Raw genomic sequence first — 18,869 nt, forward strand, 5'->3', positions numbered from 1 at the left:
CAGAAGGAAGTAGTGTTCCTTTATGTCAAATGTTGTCGGAGGTTCAATACACAGAAGAATATTCGGGTTTTTTTTTAAATGGCTAAAAGGTAAACGTGTTCCTAACGAATGTGTCTCGGACGATTCTGCTGCAATTTTAGGCGCTATTGTTTCAGTGTTCAATGCATTAGATTCCACCAATACTTACATACAACAATGTTTTCAATTGCTCGAAGGTAATTGTGATTCTGCACCAAAGTGAAAGTACGTTCGCATGGATAAATCTCATTTTGTAAAAAGTCTTTGTAAACAGTCGTGCTTTGATCATGTCGACAAACGGGTGAAGAGCTTTTATATAAAATGTGTATTGTTATTAAGACGAACTGAATGCTACAAACAATTAAAGAGCGCATTAGAATGTATTGTAACAATAGCATGCAATAGATATATTGGATTGACCGAGAGTAAACAGTTATATAGGTGCAGCAAATCGTTGATGAAATTTCAAACCATGATTTCTAGTTTAGAAACTCAAGTAGATCATCCATCATCAGAAGACGAACATGAAAATCACATTGAAGAAGAAATACCCGATGATTTACACGATGATCCATTAGCCAGTTTCTGTGAGATCATAGAGAGACGAGAAACAGTGTACAATGAAAATATCAACGAAGGCTTTGACAACGAAAATATGTATTATTGTCCTACATTTTTAAATTATTTAAAGCGCATTTAAAAAAAAACATTTGTGGGGTGAAGTAATGACGAGGTATTTTTATTTAGCGAGACAGAACCCTTCCAGTTCGAACGTAGAACGCTATTTTAAAGACATCAAAACCGTTTTACTGAATGTTCACCACGAAAGGTCACGAATCGACGAGTTTCTACGAAAGCATATACCTCAAGTATCCGGTACAGTGAAAATGGCTTTAAGGGACATAATTCAACATAATTCGTCGCCCTCCCAAAGAAAAACCATAGATGTTCCGTTGCCCCCTCAAAAAACAATAATAACTTTCGAAACCAACGTAAACGTAAAAGTTTTGACAAAGAATCATATTTTCTAGACTCCCTGTCGTCATTAGAAAACTAGAAAGGACAAATGAACCCAAAAACCGAAATCAGTCCATATTCTAAAAAATGGCTCCCTTACTTGTTCGTACGTACCAAACGTGAAAAAATGTAATACTTGCGCATTTGACAGCATTTTTCAGAGTATGGAAATTGCATATGTCGATAGGCCCGAAATAAAAAAATATATATTTCGACTCATAAAGATAACGAAATCTGTCAATTTATAGTGCAAATTGCTCAGAACGACGAGGATAAAACCATTTTATATAAAAAAGGACTCATTTACTACTCAAGCTTTTCGACAAAGAGATCAATTCAGACGCTTGCAATTTAGTAGATTGCGTAACAAGTACAGCAGATATAATTAATATGTTATATCCAACTTTTTGTATGTTATATCCAACAAAAGTGAAAAATATGTATAAACATGCAATGCCTCTCTGACAAGAATAACTTTACTAAATGTCCGTATATGCCTATCAATATCGAAATCATAGAAAAAGAGGGGACAGCGGCATTAAACAAGTCTATAAACAAGTCAATAAATAAAGACAAAGGTACCAGTTCTGATTGTGGTGCTACTGTGAAATTTGATTATTACCCAACGACTAACTTATTTATTGAGACATCTGGCGTTGCTAGCATCAACATTAATAATGTACCGTGCTGCATCAAAATAGGCAAACAAAAATATGCTGTCTTGGCTATTATTCAGTATGTACCAGGCGGCATTGGACATTTCAGAAGTTGGTGCTATAGGAAAGCTACAAAAAATTAGCAGTGTTATGACGATTTACAGGACTTAACCACATTGCCTTACACCCAGATATTGCCTCAAAATATAATCTATACAACTTAGTTTGTATTTAAAACAACTCAATTTTCTTTCCAAAAAAGAAAAATGCCAATTACATAAAACACTAATTTGAAGCTATAACAATTTTTATATTTGGTCTTTTTTTTGGAAACAGTTTTTTTAAAACTTTTAAAAAAAAAAACTATTACCTATTTTATGTGAAACTCCAAATATCTATAAGATGCATCAAATGCTATGGATGTGTACGTGTTATGTACTTGCTGTACATAATTATTATTCTAAGTCTGATTATTCTAAAATTTTTTAGTTTAAGAAATAATATAGATATACTGTACTGTTAAATCTGTGATTTTTAGATACTTACGTATTTTTCGTTGTAATAAAAGTCATTCATTCATTCAATGAATTCTTATCAATAGTCGTACGCGACCGTACTCCACGCGTCTCGTTCGTTTCGTGTAAGCCAGGAGCCCAACACGACATACGTACACTAATAAATGTCCTGTCAATCGATAAATCCTAAGATCATTAAGGAAAAGTAACTATATATATGTTTTGCTAATTTTGCTTGTATTGAAAACTAAACATTATTATAACCTTCAAATACCACGTTATTATAAAAAACACACAAAAGCTGTATATTATGCAAAATATGTACATGAGCTCCGAGACTAATACAGGTATAACCTCAAAATAATAAATCGGTTGTATCTTTTTAATAAAGAAGCGACTAATTCTAAAATTTTGCGACTAGAATCGACTAATTCACGACTTTTTCTGGGTGCAATCAGATCTAAGCTAGGAGCAGTGGTTCTCGAGATCCAAAAATAGAGCCGACGGAATAAGCTTATTACAGCGTGGACAGTAAAACATCTTAATAACTTCAAAACGGCGTAACGACTAAATCTAGTTTTTTACGACTAGAACCGACTAAATCACGACTATTTTTTAGTGTAATCTGATCTAAGCTAGGTGTTGTGGTTTTCGAGATTGAGAAATGGTGCCGCTGAAATAAGCTTATCCCAGCGTAGACAGTAAAATACCCTTATAAATTTTGAACGACGGACCGTCTAAATCTAGTTTTTTGCGACTAGAACCGACTAAATAGCGACTTTTTTTCTGGCTAGTCAAATTTCAAAAACTCGACCATGGTCACGCTGGAATAAAGCACACAAACAAAAACTTTATACTAAAGGTTATTACACACCTTCTGTGCACTTGGATGACAAAAATCCGTGGTAGTAACCCGTTTAGCTCATGGAGGTAGTCTCGATCTTTGATGTTTGAAAGCAAACAAAAATATATATCAGATCTTTAAAGAGAATACATCTGCCACCCTTCGAGCAATAGATAGGATATTCATCGTATTTGTTGACTGTAAGTATATTTATACTAATAAAAGCTCATATATTAAAAGACAGTAATTTACACTTTTATATTTATTTCTAACCACGATTACGTAATATTTAACTTTATCATGTTGTATTTTAACAGTTTGTAATAATGAATATGCACACTTTTGTCGTTGGTCTGGAGATTATATTGTTGAGACATTTACTTTTTGTAGTAATATTGAGTTAACATCAATGTTGAGACAAAATATCGTTCTTGAACACATTCCGCATCTAAATGGGTTGCTTTTGCAATAACTAATTAAATCGATCGTTACTAGTGCCGGCGAAAATGCCAATGTCGTGTTCACATATAAAGAAGCACCGTACGTAGCAGCTCATATCGTTGAGGCCGCCATCATAGAACATGCTGCCGCATACTTCTGTGCCTCCCCTATTGTCCGGTTGACCTCCGCCCCATTTTGCGTAACCACTGTTGTAGAGAGGTACCCCTGAAAATTAAAAATCCGCAATTAAATGGAGGATTTATAAAAAGGCAACAACAAAAATGTACGACTTTGTAATTTGAACTTTTTTAAACTGGTTTTGGTCCGGGCTTCTGGTTAGTGAATTCCTTGCTGCTCTGGTACTTATAGTACAGAGAATTCCCTAGTTTCAGACCAGGTAACCGGTGTGGTTGACACATTGTTGTTATTTATTATAGGTACATCCTTACCAAAATATTTTATTTAACTAAATCTAATCGAAGTCTGATGGCGTGAGCATGATTTGTAATCCTTCTGCTACTGATGTTATTTCTCAAGTTAGAGATATTTGTTTAAATATTTGGGATACAGACTAAGAGGAAATTTCATTAGCAAGAGGCATTTGGTATAAGACGCTGCAACCGCGACCTCATCAAAAGCCTTGGTTTGATGGTGCGGATCTGTTATTTCAGCATTTAGAATTAGATGTGGTCACATTCCACTAGTTAAATTTTATCACTTGACAGATATCAAAAAAAAGCCTCACTCCTTTGCGAATATTGTAAAAGAATAGAAAACCTGATCCATCTGTTAGTGGAGTGTAAGCATACTATAACCACAAGAGTACGATTCGGATTGAAGAGTTTGGACTTAATGGAGACATAAATATTGTTCTGCGAAACCCTTCACATAAAGTAGTCGTAATGATCTATAACTTGCGTAACTTATTGCATAAAAATTCAAAAATACGCCTAACTGACCACGCAATTTGAGATTCCCTATGAGGCCATACAGTATAGTGTTTAAAGGCCTTGTTAAAAATAAAGAAAGAAAAAATGTAATCGAGTCTTAATTAATTTTATGATATCTTCTTTAAGCTGCTCTACAAAAATTGCAACTAAAGATAATAAGGTACCTTTAATGGTTTTCCACTCATCTGAATATTTTTTATGGAAGCCCAAATGAACAGTACCAGCCAAGTAGTCCCCATGAACCTTATGCTTCGGCGCGTCAGCCGTCATTTGTACCAGATGGTCAGCTTCCACTTGACTTTCAATTATGGCAAGGTACGACTGCTCCGCACTACAAGTAGTGATTGCATCAGTCCAATTCTTCGGGGTCAAATGGAACTTGTAGCATTTTCCCAATTTTTGGTTAAATATGTAATCTGAAATGTTTGGTGTATAGTAAATATAAAGTTATTTTATGATATACTGCGAATGGGGAAGTAGAGAGTCTTTGCTACGAATCATATTATCATTCGATAAATCGTAATTAAACTAGAGCAACTCGTTTTTTTGGAATTGGAATGGAAATTACTACCTAAATTGAATATAGTAACAATAAAACAAAAAGACGTCTGAATTGGTAATCATCTCATCATCCTCCTTGAACCCTCCGAGCGCTGATTCTCACTACAGACGTGGGTATTTAGAAGTTTATAATATGTACTAATATTTGTTTAATTTTTTTTCATTTGTTTATAAATTTAGTGTTACAAAAATATTTTTGTGACCATTGTGGCCATTCAACGTAATAATAGCACTACAGTGTTATATAGTATAATCTGACAAGTTGAAAGATATTAAAGAAAGAACTAAATACATGTAATTCTTGGTCAACTAAGAAATTTTATTTCTTTTGACTGATTGAAGCTATGATAGGCTTGATCTATCGCCTCTCAAACAGAGGCCGTGGGTTCAAATCCAGGTTCGCGCCTCTGAGTTTTTCGGAATTTATGTGCGAAATTTAATTTAAAATTTACCATTTTCGGTGTAAGAAAACCTCATGATGAAACCAGCACGTCGAAGAAGGTTCATGGAAAACTTGTGAAGTCCCCAAGCCGCATTGGTCCAGCGTGTCGGACTTTTGCCTAAACCTTCGCCTTAGAGAAGACCCGTACCCAGCAGTGGGACGCGTAAATGGGTTGATGTTGTTACTAGCTTGGGACAGTATGAGTGCTCGTGTTCAAGAGTTAAAAAATTGGCTGTTACATACTTCTAAGCTTATATTGTCTTACAGAATTTAACATACCTTTGTCAGGCATATCACAGTCTTTGTTCCATTCGAGATCGGCTAAGGCTTTCTTGCATATGAAAGGGTATTTCTTATCACAGCGATCGTCGTGTAATTTTCCTTCTTTGTTCAAGGTAACACAGCCTTCCATTCCATCCGCGTCGTTAGGTTCTCCCGGCGCCCAGCGGTTGTATACGTCTTCTATTGGATTACCTGGAGAAATTGTAGAGGATTGATCAGCTTCAGATTTTCTTACCCTTAGTATAGTGAATCGCAGCACTCGCTGCTTTTGTATATATATATATATATATATATATAGGATGTATATTTGAAAGTGAGACACACTTATAGAGTCCGTTATATTCCTGATTCTAAACCCAAAACAATAATAAACTAATGAACTTAAACTATCGAGTTCTTAGGTTTTCGCGATTGTTACATATAGGAAATGAATCTATTTTTCCGGATTTAAATCGCGTATATTTGTTTTTTCAAACAAATCGACGTTTCATGAATACGTCAGATTATAACAGTAAAATAACTGACTTACTATCGGATGAAAGCACGTATAAAAAGGTGAAGAAAGACCCTACCACCAAGATATTAAAAACAATAACTAACTTAATATCTAAACACTCGGATACGCTGAAACTTAATGTAAGGGAGTTTGTACCCTGCTGCGTAAAACCACCAAAACTGTATGGGTTACCAAAAATACATAAGGCTGACACCCCACTCCGTCCCATAGTTAGCCATATTGACACACCAACCTACAAACTGGCTCAACACATGGCAAAGGTACTGTCACCATTGAGAGGGAACACTTCTACTCACGTGAAGGATTCATACCATTTCATCAGTGGAATCAAAGATCTACGGTTAACTGATGATGACACCATGGTCAGTTCTGATGTTCAGTCGCTGTTTACCAACCTACCAGTAAAAGACTGCATTGAAATTGTAAGTAGAAAGCTGAGGGAACATAATATGTCCATTGAATATGCAGAATTATTAGAACAGTGCCTAACATCAGGCTATCTATTGTGGAATAATGAATTCTACGTACAAATTGACGGTATAGCGATGGGCTCCCCGGTATCTCCCGTTGTTGCCGATATTTTCATGGAAGACTTCGAGGAGCGAGTTTTACCCATGGCCCCAGCTAGGCCGAAGGTTTTCAAACGGTACGTTGATGATACTTTCACAATATTACCTAAAGATAGCATATTTTCTTTTTTGGACCATCTTAATTCTTTTAGTACTAAGATCCAACTTACTATGGAACAAGAGAAATGTGGTACTTTAGCTTTCTTAGACGTTTTAATTAAAATAAATCCTAATAACACCTTAGGCCATACTGCATTTCGAAAGAAAACCCATAGAGATAGATATCTCAATGGTAATTCCCATCACCATCCTAGCCAGTTAGCTACCGTGGGCAAATCTTTGTTTCAGAGAGCATATGGTATCTGCGACAGTAATCATCTGGCAGGGGAACTTCAGCATATAAAACAAGTCCTACATGCGAATAAGTTGAAGATTCCACGCCAATGCCGCAGGCCCCATGTGAAACCACCAACAGTCGAGCGAAGACCTGCCATCTTACCTTACATGAGAGGTGTTACAGACAAGATCCGAAGAGTCCTCAGGCGTGCATCTATCAAGAACTATTTCAAGCCCCTGAGGAAGATTTTTCAGTTCTTGAGACCCGTGAAATATAACATCCCCTTACAGGATGCAGGAGTTTACAAGCTTGACTGTGAGTGCGGTCTCTCTTATATTGGACAAACAAAGCGAAGTATTTGTACCCGCGTCAAAGAACATATAGCTGATGTCAAACACCGTCGCGTAAACAAGTCTGCAGTCTGCGAGCATGTCATGGATAAACCTACACATTCAATGAAGTTTGACAAACCCCAGGTCCTTGCAAAAGAAGTCCGTTATCTACCCAGGATGCTGCGAGAGGCCATTGAAATTAAAAAACATCCTAATTTCAACAGGGAAGATGGTTTCTCCGTACCACCAGTTTGGGATCCAGTATTTCCTCTAATGAAAAATCCCAAACAGACATAAGACTGCAGTACTCATTAATATGTTTTAGTTTATTCTAATTTCTATTAATAATTAATCATAAATTAAACTTAATAAAAATTCATTCAATAAATAATTTGTAAAACTTAATGTAGCGTAAATTGGAATGTTTTCTTTGTAAAATTAAAAATAAAGTATTTAATTAATAACTATTGTAACTATAGTGAAAAAATAGGGTGGTTTGCATTAATATTAGACATAACTGGTTGAAGACTGTACCACCTCAGTCAACCGTGACCATGGGACCTGTAAAGGGCCCGAAACGTCGGTTTGTTTGAAAAAACAAATACGCGATTTAAATCCGGAAAAATAGTTTCATTTCCTATATGAACTTAAACTAAAGTAAAGTAAAAAAACTAAAAAGAAATTCAACGATGTACGTAGACAAATGAGTTCTTATTGTTGTGCATTGGTTTAGTAATTAAATAAAAATTTTTGCATAAGGAGAATTATATATAATATTACATTTAAATTAATTACAAAATTGGGGACGTCCTAAAAGACGATCCAGGTCAAGAGTAGCCTTAACCAATGGGCGTGTATGAAAGTATTGGTTGTGTTAAGGCGAAAGTTGTGTGCCAAGGAACAGTGCCAGGAACGTGACAAGTGGCAAGCTGTACTCTCTGCTCACTCCGAAATTAAAAATACGTGAAGTGTATGTAAACACATTAAAATTGAGAAAAAATAACGGTAAATGGTATTTTAAGTAAAGTACCGTATTGTAAGTAAACGACACTGGAACATAATCTTATCGTATCTCGAAAAATTGAGAAAAAGAGTTTTTTATAAATTAAGAATTAAAAAAAATTCGCATTTTTTGATCTAGGAGTCATGATGCTATGACGATATTTTTTATTATACTACGTCAATTGTTCACGAAACACACAGCCAAATGCTGTAAATAGAACTTTGCTAATTCAATATTTCGAGGTACGACAAGATTGCTTTATAACGTCGATATAATGAGTAGTAACCTTCCTTAAAGCTTGACAGCTGTTATTATTATGTAAAAACTTACCGTCAATAGTTTCAAATACTTCTTTAGAAATGGTATTTGAGATGCCAACAAGGACCCAAGAAAACGGCTGTGTTTCTTTCAAGAACTTAACAACTTCCTCGGCCTCATTCGCATTCTGGGGGTAGAACAATTTGGCTCCTTCCAATTCACAACGTTTTTTGGCTTCTGCCCATGTCCGATGAATTGTATGGACTTTATAGAAGTTATCTATCGAAATCAAATATGTGTAGTCTTTTCGGTAAAATCGCTTGTTCACTTGACAATCTAGAAATAAAATTAAATATGTAAAATAGAGTACTTAGGTAAAGGTTATTGTAAAAGTTTAACAGTATCGCCGCATTTATGAATATATATCACAAATATACATCTAAGTAAGAATCTCCATTATTTTTCTCGTAAACATATTTGACTATTCATTGTATCTAGGTATCTTGAGATGCTCCTTTTACGCAATAAATGATCACCCGTCTTGGCTTATTGCAAAATGGTCACAAATTCCTGTGTACAGTTGGAAATACCAATAATAAAGGAGAGTATAGTCCATAATATACAATAATAAAGTCGGTACTTACGTATATTCGACACAAACACTGATATCATGAATAATAAAAATACAAAACTTTTTAAGGCGCTCATGTCTGCGTGGTACAAAGAATCGCTTACAAATGAAACAGGAAAAATTTTATTCAAATCACAATTCACTTTAACGCTACGAGACCTCTACTATGTTAATAGCGGTTGGTAGGTGAACTGGTTCGTTTGCTAAGTTCGATAAGTTTGGATAACGATATGCATCTTGTCGTCTTGGTAGTCATCGCAGTTGTGATAGGAGATCGACTATTCGCAGCCGTATATCTAATAAAGTATAAAAGTAACGGGACTTAATCGCGTAGTATTTTAGTCAGAAGCGGTCCGACTATTTTCGACCTTAATCGATGGTCTTCTTCAGGGGTTGAGTGCAACATTCGCGACCGCGTCACGTCTAGCATTGCGCGCTGAAGCTCGCTGCGCGCGCGCCGATGACGCAGTCCGCAGTGGGGAACTCGGGGGGCTGATACGTTACGTCAGCGCGTCCTGGAACTCTTCTTCGCTACTGCTCTTCTTCTTCGCAACAATCCTATAAACAGATAGGATTGTTGTCGGGAACAGTCCAGCACACAGAGCTAAAAAAAGAAATTTTTAAACTGTTTATTACAAATATTAATAACAAGTTACAGTACATTCAAGGTAGAATCTTAAAGTTAAAGATTATTTATCCTTTTCTAGTGAGTTGCGTTAATATATAAGGTACAACAATTAAATCAATGACCAGTTTGTGTATGCCTCCTCCGATATTGATCTTTCATATAAAATCTTTTTAATTTGTTTTTGACTTGTATAGGATTTTTATCTGTTATTTCATTTATGAGATTATTTGGTAAGCAATTTAATATCAGAGGTAGTTCACACATCCAAACTCTTTTACCATAATTATTGTTATATTTAGGTATATCATACATAGGTAGATGTGATAGTGTACGTAATGAATTCGGTCTAATTTTAACTTTAAACGACTTTATTTTTCCACAATTTTCGGTTATGATTGCTAATTTAACTTTATCAAAGACATTCATTACGTTACAGTACTGAAATAGTTGGTCATAATTATCTTTAAATTTATATCTAATTCCAGGAGGTACAATGGTCTTAAGCAATCTTATTTGAAGGCTATAAATATTCTGTGGGAATGTTTTGTACGTACGACCATAGCTCGAAATACAATAATTAATTATAGAGTCAGCCAGTGCCAAATATAACATTCTCAGTGTATTATATGGTAGTTTTTGTTTGAGTATACATAATTTGGAAAGTACCGCCCTAAGCTTATTACATACATGTTCAACATGTGGGCCCCAGTTAAATTTATGGTCAATTTTTATTCCGAGATACATATGTTCCTTTACCAATTCTAATGATTTACAATGACAGTTTATGGGCTGATGATGCATGAAATTATGATCGTGAGCTACAACTTGCGGTAAATGTCTACATTTTAAGTATGGTGACCGTATATGTAAGAGTTTGGTTTTTTGAAAATTAATAGATAGACCCACATCATGTGCCCATTTACACAGTTTATCAAATTCTTGCGGCATCATGTGTTGGGCGACTTTTAAATCTTTGTGCGCGGTTAACAAACAAGTGTCATCAGCGAACTGGTATACTGAGCTCTCTCGTAATACGTTGTACATATCGTTCACATAAATTAGATATTCGGTTGGACCTAGAATTGAGCCTTGGGCCTTGCCGCATACTGTTGGAATTAAGTCACTATTTCCACCGTTTATACTAACAGTGTTACGTCTTTTTTGATAATAATTTTTAAACCAACTCAACATTGGGCCCTGTATACCATTTTGCTCCATTTTTTTATATAATGTTTCATAATTTAGCGCATCAAATGCCTTACTAAAATCTATCAAAACTGCTAGTATATGTTTTTTATCATTTAGATGGCCATTTACTTCATCCGAAAAAAAAGACAATAGTTTGGTGGTGCTTTTATTTTTTTGAAATCCGAATTGCTTCTCATTAATGATCTGATTGTTTGACAAGAACTCATTAATTTCCCTCCCTATATATTTTTCTATAATCTTGTCAATACAGGATAATATTGTAATGGGCCTATAATTGTTAGTATCAGTGAAGCTACCTTTCTTATGTATTGGTCTAATAACACCTATTTTTAATCTATCAGGATAAGTTGATGTTGTTATGCACCTATTTATCAAATGTTTTAGAACAGGTGCATGTGCAACATCCAAGGCAATGTATTTAATGTCCTTTGCTCTTATTTTATCTATACCAGGACTATTATTGGAGTTAATACCTTCAATTATTTTTATCAATATATTTTCATTTATTTTCTTTAATTTAAATGAGACACTTGCCGTATTCATATATGTTATTTTGTCAAGCAATGGTGTGGTACAGTAATTAAATAGATTTTTTACGTTATTTTCGAAATCTTTTGCAAATTTATTTGATAAGTCTTTAACTTTCATACTGAAGTACTTAATAAGTACTTCATCAATGACCGGTACAACCCTACCTGGTTATCAGGTAGAGTTGCAGGGCAGGTAGGGTCATATTTACAATTTCCCACATTTTCTTTGGATTCTTCAAATTACAATGGATTTCTTTTTTTATCGAACTATTTCTGGCTTTATTCATGAGTTTATTTGTTCTATTTCTATACCTTTTGTATATTATAGATCATATAAATATATGATCTATGCACGTTTTTGAAGTGCCTCTTTTAGTCGTTTCAATTCTGGTGTATTGATTAATAGAACATTGGAATCCTAATTCTGTTAATTCGTTAAGATAGGAGCTTACCATTGTGCTTGGTTTACTTATATCTATGTTCATATCACCTACTATAAGACAATTAGAATTTGTAGGATATTTATGTATGAGCCGCGATAATTCACTGACAAAACTACAAACATTAAGATGAGGCGGTCGATAAATAGCACAAAGGTTTGTTTTATACCCATCATAACAGATTACTTCCCCAAACAAGCACTCAAAGTTAAATGTTATTTTTTGAGTATTGCACAAACGTTATACTTTTATGAGCATATAACTAGCATATAGCTCACCACGTCGTTACTACTAACATCTGCAGCTGCATACCGAGCGCCATGAAGATACGGCTTTCAGGTCGGTAGCAAGCTCCAGCCTCCGTCTCTATTAAAATTTGGTCGCCTACTTATTTCTATAGTCTCTCGGATTTTGCGGGGCACAAAATACATCTCCCTAAAAGCTTTATCAAACCGAATGTAGTGACCAGCACCGAAGCTCACAAAGTGGTCTGCCACCGCAGATCCATTGACATCTTGGTTCTTCATGGATCGGATATGCTCAGCTAACCTAGTAGCCACGTTCCGCTTCGTTTCGCCGACGTAACACTTGCCGCAGTCACAGGGAACCATATAGACACCGGGGACCCCCAGAGGTTCTCTGTCCTTTGGAGAGCGAAGCAATTGTCGCAGCTGTGTGAGAGGAGGGAATATTGTTTTGATGCTGTACCTTCAGCGTAACAAGTTTCCAATCACGTCTGTCACCCCCCTTACATAAGGTAAGTACGCTACCGCTCTCTCTACCGATGCCGTACGAGGCTTCGTTGATGCATTTGCCACACGCCAACTCTGTTTCCACTTGTAACCGTTACCAACCAACACGTCCTTCACATGATTTAGCTCAGCATCTATGTAATCCGGGTCGCAAAGTTTCAAAGCTCTATTAATGAGCGTCTGTGGGACTGAGGCTAAATGTGCCGGGTGGTGATGTGAATCCGCTCTCACGTATCTATCCGTGTGCGTTAGTTTCCGATACACCGCATGAGACAACCGACCGTTATGTTCGCGTCTCACCAACACATACAAGAAAGGAAGAACCCGTTCTGCTCATATTCCAGGGTGAAGGTGATCTTCGGGTGAACGCTGTTTAAGTGTGCCAATAGCGACTCTACTCCCTCTTTAGGCACACTGGCAAATACGTCATCTACATAGCGCCACCAGTATCTCGGTTCGAATGGAATGTTCACCAACGCAGTATTCTCAAACCATTCCATAAACATATTACGTGACGTCTCTCCAGTTCCCAATAACCTAAGCGGCTGGAGGGACCGGAGAATATCTAGTTTATCTTCTACTAGCTCTCCGGGCTAGTGCCGGAGATGCCAGTCGCAGTGTCCTGCGACAATGTCCGGACATAGCTTCCAACTTAAAGGGCAACTCACGTGCCCCACGCGTCTCCTCGCTTCAGGCCCTCAACTAGATAAAGAAGGAAGGTCGACCCGCAGACTCTCCCTCTGCATACCGACCCATATGCCTGCTGGACGAGGCCGGCAAGTTGTTTGAAAGAACACTTGCCGAGCGGCTCAGCGGGCATCTGACGCAAGTAGGGCCTGACCTGTCGGAAGACCAGTACGGATTCCGGCAGGCGCGGTCGACAGTGGACGCGATCCTTCACGTTCGTACACTGTCGACGCAGGTACTGTCCCGGGGCGGAGTGGCGTTGGCGGTAAGCCTGGATATCGTCAACGCCTTCAACTCCTTGCCCTGGTTGACCGTTAAGGAGGCGCTCGAATATCATCGAGTGCCTCCGTACCTGAAGCGAGTTGTCAGGTCCTACCTATGCGACAGGTACATTACGTACCCGGGTCGGGATGGCGCAAGCCATCGCAGAGAGGTCGTGTGTGGGGTTCCTCAGGGGTCTGTCCTTGGACCACTCCTTTGGAACCTCGCATACGATGCTGTCTTGAGGGTCGCACTCCCCCCGGGCGTGCATCTGGTGTGTTATGCTGATGACACCCTGGTGCTCGCCGGAGGGGAGGACTTCGAGAGGACCATCCGGCTCGCTGAGCTCGGGGTTTCTCGCGTCGTTGAAAAAATCGAAGAGCTGGGTTTGCGAGTAGCGCCTCAGAAAACTGAGGCGCTGTGGTTCCACAAACTCCCGCGAGGGAGGGAACCGCCCAGCTTCTCTATTCGCGTTGGTGACGTCGACGTCCAGGTGGGGCAGTACTTAAAGTACTTGGGCCTTATCCTGGACGGTCGCTGGGATTTCGAGGAGCACTTCCGGCGCCTGGTTCCCCGGATCGATAGGGTGGCGGGTGCATTGCACCGGTTGCTGCCCAACCTGGGGGGCCCTTCGGAGGAAGTTCGCCGTTTATACGGTGGGGTGGTGCGATCCGTGGCCCTGTATGGGGCACCCGTCTGGTCACACCGACTGACGGGCGTCCGGCGTTGTAGAGCCATGGTCAATGGCGTGCAGCGCCGCATGGCCATAAGGATCGCACGAGGGTATCGCACCGTATCCTTTGACGCGGCGACTGTCCTGGCGCGGTTTCCCCCGCTGGACATTCTGGCGGAGATGGACGCGCGTATTTACGCGCGCCTCCGCCAGGCGGAGGAAGCTGCGCCGCCGGAAGTGCGGTGGCAGGAGCGCCGACGGGCGTTCGAGAAGTGGCGCGAGAGGCTGGAACAGCCGTGGATCTCGCGCCAGCGCGCCGTCGGCGCGATCCTGCCCAACCTCGAAGTCTGGTTGAGCCAGCGGAAGTGCGTCACCACGTTCCGACTGACACAGATACTCACCGGGCATGGATGCTTCGGTGAGTATCTGAATCGGATCGGACGCGAGTCGACGACGCAGTGCCACCACTGTGGGAGGGACCAGGATTCCGCCCAGCACACGCTGGAGGAGTGCCCTGCATGGGCCTCCGAACGGAACATCCTGGTTGCCCGGATCGGGCGAGATCTCTCTCCGCCAGGCATAGTAGCGGCTATGTTGGCGGATCAAGAGTCCCATGAGGCAGTGGTCTCCTTCTGTGAAGCGGTGATGCTTCAGAAGGAGGTCGCCGAGCGTGATCGGGAGAGGGCCGATCCCGCTCGGCGGCGGCGTACCTTCGCGGCTGCGGGCGATCGGAGCGGGGGCTCCGTTCGCCAGTAAGTTAGGCAGCCGCGAGGAGGACGACGGGGCGGTGTGGCCCGCTTCGTCGTGAGGAGAGGAGGGGAGGACGTAGCTCCTCCTAGGTGCTGGGGGGGTTCCGGTGCGCAAAGCCGATCCCGGATCCTTCCCACTAGAGCACCCGAGAAGGCCACCGTGGGGTTTTAGCCGGTAGAAGTCCGGCATAACCTCCCGCTGCCCCCGCGGCGGAGAGGTATCCTCGGAGGATTTCCCCACGCAAAAAAAAAAAAAAAAAAAAAAAGGCCCTCAACTAGACCGTTACTAAGTCGTGCTAGCTGCTCACGAGACAGACGCTCTGGCCACACCCAACTGGGGCAGACAAACATGTCCATCTCTGCAAATAACCACAAACCCCAGCGAGGCAAAGGCACAAAGGCGTATAACTGGCGGAGGAAACAGCCCAGATCAGTCGTTTTTCAGAGGGTTCCGAATTCTCCTCAGTCACTTCTATCATCCAGTCTTCTAACAGTACCCGTTCAAGTACCCGTGATGCTCACCAAAGTCATGGGTGATCATCATCTATTCAAAGCCATACTTCTGTTCGGGAACGGTCACGATCAGAAAGTGAAGTCGTTCGGCTGACGCACCGACATCGTATAGATCAAGGAATTTGCCTCCACGCAAATGTCATATGATGATAGGAATCAATTGTGGTAGGTACCCATATCGCCTTACTACAGGAAGTTGCCGCCCTCAAGAAAATAATCAAAGGGTTTATTTTCTTGAGTATTTTGACGACGAATCGATGAAAAAGATCTCGATTAGTTAGTATTTAGCGTTAATTAATAATTAATAATAAGTTCATATATTGTTATATTTCATGTGACATATGTGATAAACTTCAATTAATATAGTTAATTTTGTTGCTTAATAGGTCGCCTTTTATTTAAAATTTTTATTAAGTCATAAAAAAAGCTTTGTTAAGGTTCATAACGGGATGCCACGATCATGCGGGGGGTTTTCGAAAGGGTTTTGGGAGATATATTTTTTTTTTCTTTTTGCTAACGGCATAAATGCTTAAAAAAATGCAACATGAAATCCAATCACAAAAAAATCATTTTCTCGTGCTAAAAGGGTTAAAAGTTGCAAATCGTCTAGATTTTTTTCTTGACAATATTACATGACTTTTTTACGTTTATTTTACCGGTATTTGCTTTTCTATTATTAAAATTTAAAAAAAAACCCTTTGGTAGGTACATTCTTAAGGTATACTTAAGTACTCGGTTAAAGTTCGAAGCTACTTAAAATTACCATAGAAATTGATTCTTTTCACTTACTCTTCACAGTTATCCAGATTCACAGTAATTAGTTCTATACTTGATTGCATTGCGCCTTACTTAGCCTGTGTCTTTAATAAATGTGTTGATGATGGTGTGTTGCCTGACCTCATGAAGCGAAGTAAAGATATTCCACTTTTCAAATCTGGTAGTATGTCAGACCCCACCAATTTTAGACCTACTTCAATATTACCAACACTCAGAGACTAAAATCTTTGAAAAAAACGATTCTAAATCAGATGTGCGCACTTTTTTAGTAATAACTTAATGTTTTCTAAACAATTTGGTTTCACTCGGGGTTGCTCTACATTAAGCTCTGCTCTGCTCGCTCTGCGTTAAGTGGATGAAACATATATTTGGTGCATGGGAAGACTCACATGACGCTATTGGTTCATTCTATGACCTCTCCGAGGCTTTTGATTGTGTGCGCCATGATACTCTGGTCAAAAAACTTTGCCATTATGGTGTGGCGGGAGGTGACCTCGACCTCCTTAAATCGTATTGGTGTGGTAGGGTACAGAGAGTCGATGTAAACGGTACGAGATCATCAGGGTCTGCAATTAGCATGGGTGTCCCTCAAGGTTCCATTCGAGGTCCATTTTTGTTTGTAGTTTGTATTAATGACTTACCTAGCCTCATGGAGGGTTTAAAATATGAGATAGTATTGTTTGCTGATGATACTTCATTATTATTTAAAGTTAAAAGGCACTAATGTTCCTACGACGATGTGAACAATACTATATCTAAATTAGTTGATTGGTTTGCTGTTAATAACCTGCTCCTTAATGGGAAAAAAACAAATTGTGTGAAATTTACATTATAATGTTAGAGAGACGGTTACAAATATTGTAGTTAGAAACGAAAAATTGAATCTTGTGGATAGAGTTGTATTTCTAGGTATAACGTTAGAAGCTAAATTGCAATGGGGTCCACATGTAAGTAAGTTATGAAAACGGCTCAGCTCTGCAGTGTACGCGAATAAAAAAAAGTTTCAGAAATCGAAACCGCTAGATTGGTTTACTTCAGCTACTTTCACAGTTTCATCATCAATAGAATCTTTGTCCTGCAGAAACCTGCGGTTAGGGCAATTTACAATCTGGGCCCCGGAATATCTTTGAGAGATAAGTTTAAGGAAATTAATATTCTGACACTAGCGTCACAGTACATCTACGAAAATGTAATTTATGTTACGAGGAATAGTAATCTCTTTATGAAAAATAGTGACAGACATAACATTAATACGAGGAATAAAAATAAACTAGCTAGCTGTTCTTGATAGTCGTCTTCACAAAGTCACAAATTCATTTAAGGGGCAATGTATACGCTTCTATAACAAGATTCCGGTCGATATACAAAATTTGCCTTTTACGAGGTTTAAAACTATAGTGAAACAAAAAGTGTGCCTTATTCCAGCGTGTCCGATGGTCGACTTTTTGAAATTTGACTAACCAGAAAAAAAGTCGCTATTTAGTCGGTTCTACTAACCAGAAAAAAAGTCGCTATTTAGTCGGTTCTAGTCGCAAAAAACTAGATTTAGTCGGTCCGTCGTTCAAAAGTTATAAGGGTGTTTTACTGTCCATGCTAGGACAAGCTTATTTCAGCGGCATCATTTCTCAATCTCGAGAACCACAACACCTAGCTTAGATCTGATTAAACTAAAAAATAGTCGTGATTTAGTCGGTTCTCGTGGTAAAAAACTGGATTTAGTCGTTACGCCGTTTTAAAGTTATTAATGTGTTTTACTGTCCACGCTCTAATAAGCTTATTCCGGCGGCACCATTTTTGAATCTCGAGAACCACAGCTCCTAGCTTAGATCTGATTGCACCCAGAAAAAGTCGTGAATTAGTCGGTTCTAGTCGCAAAATTTTAGAGTTAGTCGCTCCTTTGTTTAGAAGATATTGGATGTTCAATTATTTTCGTTGATAGGTACATTTACGTAGAAAAATCGTAATGAAGAAAAAAACACATAATGAAGAATGTGTATTTAAGGAAGGTCTCCGTTCCAGATGTTCGTTGTGAGATTTTTTTTTTTTTTTTATTTTATTTTTTTTTTATACCTGACAGGCAAATGACTCCACTCCACCTGATGTTAAGTGGAAAGTGGTATCCAAACGCGAAGGAACCTAGTGCAGCGATGGAATCCTCACTGCACTAGCCGCCTCCACCCTGCCTGCCTACAATATGCCTCTTCACGCCTCGTTTGAAGGACCCCATATCATAAGAGGGAGGGAAGACATGTGCCGGAAGGGAGTTCCATTTGTCAA

The 18,869-nt window shown here is 39.0% G+C and overlaps 1 protein-coding gene across 1 annotated transcript; it reads right to left on the reverse strand.

Annotated features, from left to right (window-relative positions):
- Nucleotides 1-3,354: 3,354 nt before the first annotated feature.
- On the reverse strand, nt 3,355-9,852 carry LOC113237239 (macrophage mannose receptor 1-like). The gene is made up of 5 exons (XM_026473604.1): nt 9,387-9,852; nt 8,815-9,078; nt 5,724-5,918; nt 4,606-4,857; nt 3,355-3,716 (listed from the first exon to the last, which is right to left on the reverse strand). Exons 1-5 carry the CDS (start codon nt 9,448-9,450, stop codon nt 3,523-3,525), a joined length of 969 nt encoding a protein of 322 aa, XP_026329389.1. The 5' UTR covers nt 9,451-9,852; the 3' UTR covers nt 3,355-3,522.
- Nucleotides 9,853-18,869: the final 9,017 nt, after the last annotated feature.

The sequence above is a fragment of the Hyposmocoma kahamanoa genome, unplaced genomic scaffold (assembly GCF_003589595.1).
Source record: "Hyposmocoma kahamanoa isolate Upper Pololo Valley unplaced genomic scaffold, ASM358959v1 93, whole genome shotgun sequence".
In the NCBI taxonomy this organism is placed as follows: domain Eukaryota; kingdom Metazoa; phylum Arthropoda; class Insecta; order Lepidoptera; family Cosmopterigidae; genus Hyposmocoma; species Hyposmocoma kahamanoa.